A 13332-nucleotide genomic window follows, 5' to 3' on the forward strand; every position below is an offset into this window, starting at 1 on the left:
AGCACTCTCCTTATTTACTCCAACTTGTTGTGAGGCCGTATACTCTGTCCCAACTATCTCTGGAGGAAGCGAACGAAAACAAGTCTGCGCAAGTAGTGACGCGAGACGGCTCCACCAATGAACACGTGAGAGGGAGTAGGTTGCGTGGATAGGGGAAGGCGACTGCATTTGCCAGCCTTCGCTGCTGCGTGTACTGCTTCGCATTGCTCACTCGATCCCGTCCTCTGCCGCTATGCGCGGCCTTGCTCCAGAGAAAGATGACAGGGTATAGGTGTCCGATAAACGGGCAGAATAAAAGGTCTATTCCCCCCTCGTATTTTTCCTGGGACTCAAATCCGAAACCTTCGCTGCTGCTTGTTATTGTGCCATGAGAAAGGCGTAAAGCTTAAAGAGTGAAGGTGAAGCGAATTTGAGGTATTAATCTCAAATCGTAAGCAGTTATTAATTATGTAGATACTACAATTTTGCAGGGAACAAGGCTTTGGCGCGTGGACCTACATTCAGTACAAACCTGTAGGACCGTGTGAAGCCCTGTGGTTGTCCCTTTATGTGCCGAGTGCCCTTTACAGCCTCGGCATTTAACCTAGGCAAGGAGAGTTTAGATACACGCGATGCTTTGAGAAGCTCCCGGCACGAAAACAGTCCAGTCAAGGTCACGCCATACACCTACAGTGTTGCCAATAAACAAGAACTTGAACCTACGAAATCAACCGCAAGTGTCGATCGAGCAGCTTAGAAGAAGTATGGCAACCCTGGAGGACCCGGGGTGTGGAGAATGCAAGGGAAAGCTTTGGCCTTGACTGGACTGATTTCGTGGCAAGAGCTATAGTCATGGTAAAGGGATTAGCCCCGTATAATGTAACCAGTGTTGCCACAATCTGAGAACACAATTTCCTTTTTTGGACCATTTCTCCCCTTCACCTAAACAAATATAGTAATAATATTAGTAGTAGTATTAGTAGTAGTAAAATTTCCGTTGGTCCGTGTTCGTATGAGTAAAAAAATGTTACACAAATTGTTCACATAGATGTCATCTTTATCGCTTTGTGGTCAAGATGTCCCAGGTTTGAATCATGGTCAGGAATCCATTCAATCTTTAATTCTAATCGTTACAATTATCCGAAGATACAGAAAAGCGACGTACAATAAATTTTAAATATAAATAAATACAAGCTTATATTCAAGAGAACAGAAAAAAGAAGGAACAGAAAAAATAAAAATGTGAATATGAAACTGGAACTTAACATAAATTGTAAATCATAAAATTTCCCTGAAATTGTGATATTTTTCATCGAAATTTCCTTTCCCTTTTGGCTAAACCCAAGTGATGGCGTATTCAAAATTTTCATTTCTGTAATTCAGTTTGCTGAGTTACTATGAGGCTTATACTAAAAAGGTAAAGTGCTCCCCTGTGCATAGCACCACGCCATGAAGGCGTATAGGGGGTGTGGGGTAACGCCCCACACTTTCTTGATCCGGTCATGAGTGGGGGTGATGTGATCAGCATCACGCCCCTGACCGCCTTTACCCCCCAGGGTTTCCCCCAGGTACCCATGTTATTCGACGCCGGGGCCGCTTCCATCGTTAGAAAAGTTCCCGGATTTGAACCGGCCGGGGATCGAACCCGGGACCTTTAGCATGGTAGTCAGACGCGTTACCGACTGAGCCACCGCGGCCACCGAGTCTTATACTAGTTGTTATAATTTTTCAGGATAAATGGAATGGTTATTAATTGTTCTCGAGCCAATTTAAAATATTCTGTTTTGATGGGAATGGTTAGCCTATTAAAGGATAAATTTGTTCAACCTTGAACGAATTTAAAATGCAATAAGTGAAACTGACGTCTTGAATTTTCCTGATAATTTTTACTTTTTTTTATTAAATTTACCTTTTCCCCTTTCGGCTTGAAATGTCACCTGAAGTTCCCTTCAGTAAGAAATTTCCCTTCGTATGGCAACACTGCATCTGAGTTTATTATGGGCTTATGCGCGCCTCTGTAATAAGTGTTTGGAAGTTCCCCGTCGGAGTTGGCGCTTGTTTCGACTTTCATGTTTTTTAACGAGAGGAAGAGAATGCGACGTATGTTGGCTCAGTCTTTTTTTTTTTAAAAAAAACTTTTTCCTTTCAGGGAGGGGGGAGACGTTAAGATTTAAGTTTTCCGCTTTCGCTACTGACGTCACGGCGTCTCTCCCAATATCTCCGGAATAATCCGAAAAATTCGTTGGATCAGAAATTGTCCTCGCGTTATGGAATACCAGAGTTCCTGCTGACCTGGAAGTCAGGGAAATCAGCTTGGGAGTGAAAATGTCAATGTGAAGTCGAAATGTTACAACTTTCGGGAACTTGAATAGACCCGAGATGTTCTGGCTTTGCCATGATTGTAGGCCACAAGGTTTATTCCGGTAGTTTCCACAATTAAATGTTCTGTCATTGGCTGTTGTGGATACGTCGTCAGGGATCCCGGTTCGAATCCCGGCATCAATTTCATCATAACATCCCTCATCTTCACGATTAGTCGAAAGTTGAGTAGCTAAGTAAAACGAATGTCGCGCACCCTGCTGGCCGCACCATGTAGTTGGACCCAACAAGGCGGACAGGACAGTTTTGTGAAAGACATTGACAAATGAAGTTGGCAACTGTGTGTGCGCAGTATTCGAGGCTACATGGTGTCGTTATCTTTTGTGCATCAGTGTCCCTTCACATCTCTGTGCTAGGGAATGTGTTTGTGTAAACTGCTATCATTGTGTTTATCAAACCGGTGTATTGCATAAGATGATTTTCATCATATCATACCACGTATTACCAACGAAATCAATTCACTCAAAAGAATGGCTCAGTGTAGCAACGTGGAGTCGAACCTCCTGTTGTTGTTATTGTTATATCTTACGCACATTCTCTGATCTCTATAAATGAAGGAACGCTCTGGAAACGTACGATTTTGTGGGTATTTTAGTGACTTTTCGCTTTCAGGTACTAACAACACTGCTATCTCCCTCCTGCACGTGATGCATATTCATGGTGCCACCCACCTTCCATTGAAATTCTCGGCGAGGAAGCTCCACGTAATCGCCTGAATGTTCTGCAACCCGCTACTCCGTGCGGTGCAACAGGTTGACGCCTCGGTCAGGGTATTATCGAGTCGGGGAGTTGGCGCGGTCCGTTGGCTGCACCCCCCTCTCCCTCTCTATCTCTTCTAGCTGATCGTGGGGGCGCTTCTCTGCATCCCCCCCCTTACCCATTTTCCAAATTTCTTGTCGCAGAATTCACATCATATGCATAGAGAATGTGGCCGCTCGCTGCGAACCTTTCGCGGTAGAGGCGCTGTGGTAGCTGATTAGACAGAAAATTTCGTTCTGTTGTTCCATCTTGTTTTTGAAGTGGTACATTGTTTCGCGCCGCTTTCCTTCAATTTTTAGTTAATCGCGGCGATGAGGACCAATGGTGATTAGATGAAACCCTGAGTGGCTCAGTAGCAAAGCCACCGAGACAACTCGAAATACATATGATACACCTTTTGCTGCTTTTCTACTACATGCTACATGTATAATGCAAAAGTTACATTTGGATAGGGGTTTTCCCCGTTCTAATTATCATACAGTCTGTTTTTCTACAGTTCTTTGAAAGCATAATTGGGATCTCTGTGTGTGCATATATAACTGTAATTTAACTATGAGAAACGCACAACGCATTGTATGTTTTTAATTATAACTGTCTAGAAATGGGCTTTTGTGCGTGTGTGGAAAAAGGTATATCTTTCTCTCCCCCCCTCTCTCTCTCTGACGTAAAGCAAGTCCTTTTGCGAAGCCTTCACGGTTCATCTTATTGTCTTCATACAACAAATAGCTGCTTACATTTTTTTGCTAAAGTTTATTAAAAACTGCGATGACAGTTTTATAAACCTCCCTGTATTAACACATTTATCTACGTTCATTTTTTCTTTTTTTCTTCTTTTTTTATCTTCTTGTATTCAAAGTGAACCGTAATTGGCATCATATTATTGCAACGTAATATTCTCGTAAGATGCAACAAATTTGAAATTAACAACAAAAAGTTATATACAAAGTAAACAATATCATATTAAACAAATTAACATTGAGTGAGCGTGTCACAAAGACGCAAAGTAAATAATGCAGTCAGGTACCTGCGTTCTATTCCTGATCGAACCTGCACAATGTCTGCATTCAAGTTTTCATATCCTGATGTGCATGTTTTTTCCAAAATAAATGAATTTTCTAAGTGCAAAGTAATACATAAATACGATGGAAGATGAGGAGGTCCCACTTTTTGTAAAGAATTGAGGTGTAAGGGTTGCTCTTCCTGAAGACACCCAAATCCTCCCTTCCACTCCCATTGTAATGCTCTGCGGGACTTGTATTGTGTGCAGTTCTATCCATCGCCATTCATTTCCATCTTCGCGATTAGCCATAAGTGGCAGAAGAGCGGAGTAAAATAGAACAATCAATTTTAGGAAGTTTAGCGTACAGAATCCTCGCCCTTAACTCCCACTGCTCGGATGGGGTCGAGTAATGATTAGATGAAGTTGATGAAGGGATACTCTCACTGATACCGGCGGAGGTATTTGAACCCAGGATCTTCGGGCTGCTACGGAACATTCGTAAAGTTGCTCATGTCTGCCATAGCTGCCTTGCGCTTGTCTACACAATTGTTGAACGTTGTGCAAGAATCCTTGAAGGCACCAGGCGAAATTGTTTGAAGTGGATAAATCCGCTGTCTGGGGCCTCGAGTCAACATTTGAAGAATGCCGGTGAGAGTTTTGGCGTAGTGAGGGTCGCACATTGAGGATAGGACCCGTAACTGGAGAACGTGTTCATTTTGGCCTCCAGGATGATCCGGAGCCCTGACATTTTGAAGCAAGCAATCTCCCAGTATCCTGGGCTGAAGGTGCTGATGTCATCATACACATCTCTTCACCTTGCCAATGTCCTTGCTTGCTCACCCATTGCATCCACTCATGCCTTTTCATACTGAAGAATTTTGCCTTTGCTTTCTCTTGCACACACGTCCCTTCTCTTCTTCCATTGGTACTGTTTCTTTAAAGCTCCTGTGTGTTACTCCATCCACCATTGTTATTTTGTACAATATCGTTTTTCCTATAACTCCCGTTCAGTCAACCTTGAAAGACTAACCAACACTCTAGCATTCTCAAATCCGAAGGTTTGTGGCTGCAGCAACACAAGCCTTAACTTAAATCTGTCCTTGTCCTGGCCAAGATCAATCCAATCTTTTCCATCCTTACCGATTCTTTATGTCCATTTCAACGTTATCCCTCCATCTTCGTCTTGGCCTTCCTACTGGTCTCTTACCATCAGGTTTCCCAACAAGAATCCTGTAAAATCTTCTTCCCTTCCCATTCGTTCCTTCCCACCTAAGTCTTTTTGATTTAATAATTCTAATAATATTTGGACATGAATACAAATTATTCAGTTCTAACTTCTCCACTACCCTGTCTCCTCATCCCTTTTAGGTCCAAATATTTTTCCAAGTATTTTAATTTCAAATACTCTCAATTTTTGTTCCTGTTTTAATGTAAGGGACCAAGTTTCACCTTGGAAGTATGGATTAATTTAGTGAAAAGAAGTTACGAATCAAGAATTTTGTAAAATTGTTTATAAACCTCGAAAAAGTCAGGGAAACTTGATGAGTGCCGAGATCGAAAATTGCAAACAATAATTAACACCTTTATTCTAACTGGTTTGCTTTTTCTTACTTATATTATTTTTCTGTCATTTTCGGCAAAGATGAAGACGTAACACTTAGTTTTTAGTTTGTTGGTTCATATTAAAGTAATTTGATATTAATTTGAAATGTCACTGAGGATCAGTGGCTACCCTGCAAAAGAAAATCAGCGCGTCACATGTCAACCTATCCATTCACACATACGACACACTTCACCTGCACGTTCACATCATTGTCGCTATAAAGCCATACGAGATTTTGTCAAGGCGAGTAAAGTTTCCACTTCGAGTTGAGCGTTCCCCATTTTCATCTTTCTTCTTTCCTTCTTTCTTTCCCGCCCCCCTCTCTCTCTTCTTTTTATTCCCTTCTTTCATTATAGAGAGATGGGGGAGTATCCTTCTTTCTCTCTCTCTCTTTCTTTCTCTTTTCTCTAAAGAGAAGAAAATTCCTTCTCTCCCTCCCCCCCCCCCTCTCTATCTCTTTCTCTTTCTTTCTCTTTTCTCTAAAGAGAGGAGAGAAGAAAATTCCTTCTCTTCCTCCTCTCTCTCTCTCTCTCTCTCTCTCCCTCTCTCTCTCTCTCTCTCTCTCCCCCCCTCTCTCTCTCCCCTCTAAAGAGAGGAGAGAATAAAATTCCTTCTCTCTCCCTCTCTTCCTCCCTCTCCCCTCTCTCTCTTCCCCCTCTCTCCCTTCCTTCCTCTCTACCTCCCCCTTCTCTCCCCCCCTCTGCATAACACAGTGTGTTTTTTTCTGCGTCTCATTCTGTGCCGTAGACACACACTAATTCTCTGGTATTCTTGTTTCTTCAGTTATCTCTTAGCTATCTGTATTCTTCCTCACATATTCTCTACCTTCGTTCTCTTCCTATCTCTTAGTTTCTCCCTTCCACATCTCCGTCACTCTGCTTCCTTCCCTCCCGACAAGTCGAAGGTTCCAGTCGCATATTAAAGAGCTATTTCGACTGGAGAAAAATGGAGGATGATTTTTTTTTTTCCCCCATCTCCGCTGTGCAACTTTCCAAACGATTTTGCTGCGATAATAAACCTTGGAGAAAACTCATTTCTAAACCGTGAAGATTATCGGCCGCCGGAGTTTGCTCATTTAACACCACTTTAAAGTTATCCGTCCAGGCGGAGGGGAAGCGGAATAAGGAGACTCCTCACGGGGAGATGATTCCCATTCCCCCCCCCCTTTCTCCGCCACTCGTGTCGGATGAAACATATTTTGACACTTTTTTTTTCCTAGGGCTAGTTAGGAAAAAGTTACTTCTCCCGAGGAAAATAAATTGCCTTCGTCTCCTGTAGCTCTGATTTGTACATTTAGTTCCCGAATCTTATTAAAGCTGGATGGAATCTCATGGAACGAGCCAAAAGAGAGCCGACGATGAGATTAACAACCTGGCGCACTGATCTTGGTAACTGGGTAGCGGTTGTATACGTCGCTTTTGCCAATGCGCTGTGAACAATTGTATATTAACAAACCTCTGTATGTAGTAGAGGATTCCTACTATCCTGGAAGTCAGGGAATTTCACTTAGGGAATGATAGGGTCATGGGAAAAGTCAGAGAAGTTTGAAAATATATTATAGAAACCGGAAAAAATCCCAGAAAATGAAAGTTGTGTGTGGTTGTGCTTGCCAGGATTGATTAATGAACGAAAATACACTTCTAGCTTGCTGGTAGGACATAGCCTACTAGGTATATGCCAAGTTATTGTCTAATAATTAGACTGGATTTTAAAGGAAAACATTTTATTCTAAAAATTGCAAAACAAGGAAAAATTATTAACCCCCTCAAAAAAAAAATTGAGAAAGGACTATAGTTTATTTTTGCACTCCACTAGCAATGCTATTTTAAATGAAAGCCCAATATATAACATTCATAAATGAAAGGAGAGGCATTAAATTTCGTATGAAGCAAAGTAAAAAGTGCAAGAAATGTAATGCTTTTGTTACTGCTGATGCCCAGATCGCATTGTTGCAACAATCGCTGCAACGCACTCCAAACACTCATGGAGGGAAGGGAAGGTAGAACTTCTTTCCTCGAAACTGCACCAAACAAACAATTATGTTTGCTTAGAGAAAATACAGTTTGACCAAATATTTGATATCGTGTCAATAAAGGGACCAAGGAAGATGTTTTTTTAAATAAAAAAAAAAAGAGAGAGAGAGGTGAAAGGGAACGTATGCTGAAAAACTAGTCAATAAAGGGTCCAGAAAGGAAAGTGTATTTAAAAAAGGGGGCGATTTGGGCTAAAAAAGGGGAAATAAGGGAAGTCAAAACCATGTAATCTTGTTGGTGGAAGATAATTATCTACTCTGTTGTAATTTGTTCCAATGTCCTTGTTGGAAAAAAAATAAAAAGAAAGGCATTTCCTTTTAAATCCGGTCTCTACTAATAAACGTATTCTCTTGAATAGCAAATGCAGTTTAATTCTCGTAACGTGGTTTTCAGCATGACAAAAGCATCACAGATTGGTTTGGGCATTTATTTTAAAATTGCCTGGAAAACCTTGGAGGAAATTTGTTTTGCCGGAATGAATGTGGACAGTTCGTAGCTTACAGTTATTTCAGTTCTTCATACACAACCACTTTTATCAAATTATGCATTTTTAGCGCATATCCACAGTGACTCCCCCTGAAATTCTCTTAGACATGCGGTCATAGTTTCATTACCGCTGTTAACTGGCTTTCGACGTGAAGCCCACTACACAGACTAAAAACGTTTGTTTGGATTCATTGATTTGCTTTTCTTCGCTTTTTGTGCCACTTTTGGCTAATGAGTCATGATGGATTTGATGAATGGACACTCGCAAACATCCACGCCCAGGCCGGGATTCGAACGCGATGTGCTGACCACTCCGCCACGGATGTATATAATAATAATATATTAATATACACTTGCTCTTTGATTCATTTCTATTTAAAATTTAGCCGGCTCCCGTGGCGGAGTGGTTAGAGAATCGCACTGCGACGCCAGGAGTCCCGGATTCGAATCGCGGCCTGGGCATGGATGTTTGTGGGTTAGCAAATTAGCCAAAAGTGGCACAAAAAGTGAAGTAAAATGATGCAAATCAATCTATTTAAAATTGTGTTCTTGTAGTTGCCTGTAAACGTTGTAAGCTGTTGTACAGTTGATCCTTTTTAAATTAGAAAACATACAGATTGTGTGATTCTAAATTGCGAAAGGCATTTCTTCTTTAGGCCAGGAACAATACTCATCCTCATTAGCCAAAACTGGCAGTAAAGCAGCGACGTAACAAAATCCAATCCAAACCATTATTGTGTAATTATACTTTACTGGTGGTGAATAAATTTGATTGTTTTTCTCCTGCATGGTTTCAACCCACCGTTTCCTCTTCCCGCAGGTGAAGCTGGAGCCAAAGAACCAGAACGGGAAGCCTTCGAAAGTCATCCACATCCGGAACATCCCCAATGAGGTCACGGAGGCGGAGATCATCCACCTGGGCATCCCCTTCGGCCGTGTTACCAACGTCCTTGTGCTCAAGGGCAAGAATCAGGTGAGTCCATCACTCTTTGTCTTGTCTCCGGTTTCTAGATTTGGGCAAAGCTCTACGGAAACTTAAACATGTTCTGGGACGACCACAGGATTTTTTTTCCCCAGGGTTTGATAAGGAAAGCACTTTCCCCATATCATGTGTCAATGGTTCCGGCTGCACTATATTGCTGTGAGGACCGCTGCTTTATTCTGCAGGGCGTCTGACTACCACACTGGAGACCCAGATTTGGTTCCAATGGTGGGTAATTTCAAGCGGAAACTTTTCAACAACGTTCACCTGCCAGCGTCTCATAAGAGGAGACTGGTATGGCTTTTCCGATGATGTCTCCGTAATGAAGGGGTCCCTGGTTTGATACCTGGTGCAGACACCCTATCTGTGCATTAAGTGGACGATATATTGTGGATGTGTTGGGTATATTCCTTCACATCTCCCCTTGTGCAGTGTCAAAGGGGGTGCTTGTATGAAATTTACACTGCAGTGTATGCTGTGCTACTATGCAACTTATTCAAGCATTCCAAGGGGGTGGCTTCGTGTCACGGTTATTTATGCATACTTTGTGTGTGTGTGTGTACACGTGGTTCCTCTTTGTTTCCACTACTCGTCATCATTTAGACAGAATTTAAAGAAGTTTTGGGGCATTCCACGAAAACTGTTCCTATTACATGTAGATAACGAAATGAATTAGTATAAGAATTATTATTGTTTTTAATTACATTTAGGCTACAAATGCATATTAGCATCTGTATCCTATATGCTTCACAAACAAATGAGAGCAAACCTTGTTAATTGTTTTCAAGTCACCACACACACACAGAAAACATTTTCATTGATGATTTTCATTTTGTGTGTAAAATGGAATGCACTGTGTGCAGTTTGCTCGAAAGTGTACACTCACGACCAGAGATGGCCAGTTGACTTCGGCCTCAAGAGACCCAGCCTCCGAGTTGAAGGTCGGCATCCGGCCTCACAGGGCACCAGACTCCATCTTGACCTCCGAACTTCAACTCGGCCTCGCAATGGTCCTGGAGGCCGAGGCTGTGAGGCCCGTCCTCTGGAGACTGGACATCTCTGCTCTCGACAGCACTTAGTGAACCGAGCGTACCACATCCCCTTGAAGCCGTAAAGGGTTTAAAGGAACTTAACAAATGAATGTAGAACCGACTCCGAAGCCCGCTGACAATGGAGGTGTACGCGGAATCACACTATCAGAGGCCTTTCCCCCAACTTGGAAAAATAATTGGCCTCGGCATTAACAGATTTCATCCCCCCGTGCACCCTCCCGGACCCCAGGAACAAAAACTTAATATCGTGTCCACCTGAACCGGCGAGAGAGATCGAGCTCGTCGCTTATTGTAGCCGGGCGTTGCCATGGGAACCGGCCTTCACGAAGACACCCACGGAGCTCCGGAAGGCGCCAATTAGCGGCGCGAATGTGTGCGTGCGTCTCATTGGCTCCATGACCCCGCTGTTAACACGGCCCTACATGCAGTCGATCTGCCTAAATGCTCTCGTAGAAGGTTTTGGAGCTGCGGTGTCTGACAAGAAAGGGACAGTTGCCCTTTGAGCCCACCTCATTCTTGCTTCTACTCAGATGATACGCGATTAGATAGTTATTATTTTGCCATGCATGTTCTGCTCTACCAACAGAACCGGTGTAGTGGTAACGCAATAGCATTGTAATCAAGTGGTCCCGGGATCGATCCCTAGTGAAGTCTCCTAGCCAGTCATCTATTGCTGTGCAGAAATGTTGGCCACGTCTCGTAGCGCGCCGCAATCTGCCATCGTTCCTGGACAGTCAAGTGGTCGGTCATTTTGCTGAGAAGATCGTACAGTGAAATTCGTATGCACATTGTACCTATCCCATAATACGTGGGTTGGAAATGTAATAGTGGCAACACTGCTGTACATACGCCGGTGCTTCACACTTATACCACATGTTAGTTTGATACCTAATCTACCTCCCAGTAAATGAACTCTTCCTTCCAACACTAGGCGCATGCGCAGTGACGAAAGGAATTGAGTATCGTTGGAGTTGGCGGTCTAAAGTTGTCAGAACCCCACTAATGTGAAAGTTCTGGTGATTGTCGCCGTACCTCCAGGACAGACCGTCAATGCGCAGTATTACTGTTCATTTTTGGAACACAACCTGCGACCTGCGTTGCGAAAGAAGAGGGGACACTTTCTGCTGAATCTTCCCGTCAGTTTGCAGGACAATGCGCATGTAGCGCAACCTGTGGCTGATTTGTTAGCTCGATGGGGCTGGCAGATGCTCTACCACCCCCTGCGACTTTGATTTGATCCCTAAGATGAACAGAGATTCTTCAGGCAGTAGACCGCTCCGTTCAAACCGTCAACAGAACAGGCACTGCTACAGAAATACTACGGCTACCACATCTCTGGCAACGGTTGTCCACAATGCTGATGACTACATCGAAGGGCTGTTGATAGTTTCACAGAGGTATCTCCTTTTTATCATTTGATAATAAATAGTTGCCACCATTAAATTTCCAACCCACGTATATGTGTACAGAAAGTTCCATTGAGATTGCTTAAATATTACAAAAAACCACAGCAAACTTTCAATGCCTAGTTACTTTTCATGCACCCTGTATATTGGCAGGAGAAAACGACCAGTGTTGCCACAATCTGTAAGCACAATTTCCCTTTGCAAGAGGTAAAATTTCCCTTTTTCGCCCATTTTTCCCTTCATCTAAAGAATTAATAATAATAATAAATATTATCGTTGATCCATGTTCGTATGTATGTATAAAATGTTAAACAATTTAACTTTGAAATGCTGCGACGCCAGTGGCCCCTGGTTCGAATCCCGGCCTGGGATGGCTGTTTGTGAGTGTCCATTCATAAATTTCATCATATCATCACTCATCCCCATCTTTGCAATTAGCCACCCACTCCCAAAGCCGGGACATAAGGGTGAATGGTCAGTAACCTCCAGCCCCAAACGGTAGCCAGATGTGGACCAACCCAAATTCCACCCTTCCTCTCAGACCAAATGTTTAGTATAATTAATATTGAGTCTGCTGAAAATTCGCTATTTTTCATCGAATTTCCCTTTTCACTTAAAATTAGCTCCAATTTTCCCTTCATGTGGCAACACTGATAACGACGAGTCCGTCTTGAGTCGCGCTTTTCTCTCCTCGGTGCTGAATAGAAAAACATATTGAAGGTCGCGCTAGAAGATACACCACGGTGAACGCGCCGGCCTTTTCTTATCTCGAGCACGTCCTAAGATGGCACGCGAAATTCCGACCCTCTTTTGTCATCGCAGGAACGGACGGAATGGGTTGTAAATATCACAATAGATGGCGGAGTTACGGGCCACTATGAACAGGATTGGTTTATTCATGTCCCAGGTGTAGTTTATACGGACATTGTTCCGCGCCCTCTTTCGGACCCAGAACGGGGGGGAAGCGTGTGGCTGCATCATCTTCGGGGGGAAGTTTATGCGGGCAAACTGTTGCCAGGTAATGGCCGAAGAAGTTTTCCCATTTGTCGTCCCGCTGTTGTCTCTCCTCCACGTCCTTTGGTCTTTATTGCCTCTGGTTCTTAAGCGACGCGGTGCACGATCTTTATCCTGGAAACTCCCCTTCCACTCTTTTTTGAGATCGCTGCTCCATCTGTAGTCGGGATAGGGAAATACAATTAAGCTCATGTTTAACGTTCCGCTCCATAAAGTTTCGCAGGTTGGCTTGCGTGTCGCTGCCAGAGGTGTTCATTTTGAGTCAACCTCCCCTCACCCTCACCCTCCGAGGTCGCAGTCGCCCTCGCCCTCCAACGCCCTCACCCTCCGAGATCGCGGTCACCCTCGCCCTCCATCGCCCTCACCCTCCAAGATCGCTCTCGCCCTCGCCCTCCACCGCCCTCACCCTCCGAAATCGCAGTCGCCCTCGCCCTCCATCGCCCTCACCCTCCGAGATCGCAATCGCCCTCGCCCTCCACCGCCCTCACCCTCCGAGATCGCACATCGCCCTCGCCCTCACCCTCCGATATCGCCCTCGCCCTCCACCGCCCTCACCCTCCGAGATCGCAGTCGCCCTCGCCCTCCACCGCCCTCACCCTCCGAGATCGTAGTTGCCCTCGCCCTCCACCGCCCTCACCC

At 43.9% G+C, this 13332-nt stretch overlaps 1 protein-coding gene across 17 annotated transcripts in view; it reads left to right on the top strand.

Annotated features, from left to right (window-relative positions):
- heph (polypyrimidine tract-binding protein 1 heph) overlaps nt 1-13332 on the top strand; it is a 1248713-nt gene that overhangs the window by 1049191 nt on the left and 186190 nt on the right. For all 17 annotated transcript variants that reach the window (XM_083112799.1, XM_083112794.1, XM_083112804.1 and 14 more), the window contains one exon: nt 9060-9212. In XM_083112799.1, the coding sequence (XP_082968925.1) occupies nt 9060-9212 (153 nt within the window). The remainder of the gene's footprint in view (nt 1-9059; nt 9213-13332) is intronic.

Source organism: Lepisma saccharinum, chromosome 26 (assembly GCF_977018435.1).
Source record: "Lepisma saccharinum chromosome 26, izLepSacc3.1, whole genome shotgun sequence".
Classification (NCBI taxonomy): Eukaryota; Metazoa; Arthropoda; class Insecta; order Zygentoma; family Lepismatidae; genus Lepisma; species Lepisma saccharinum.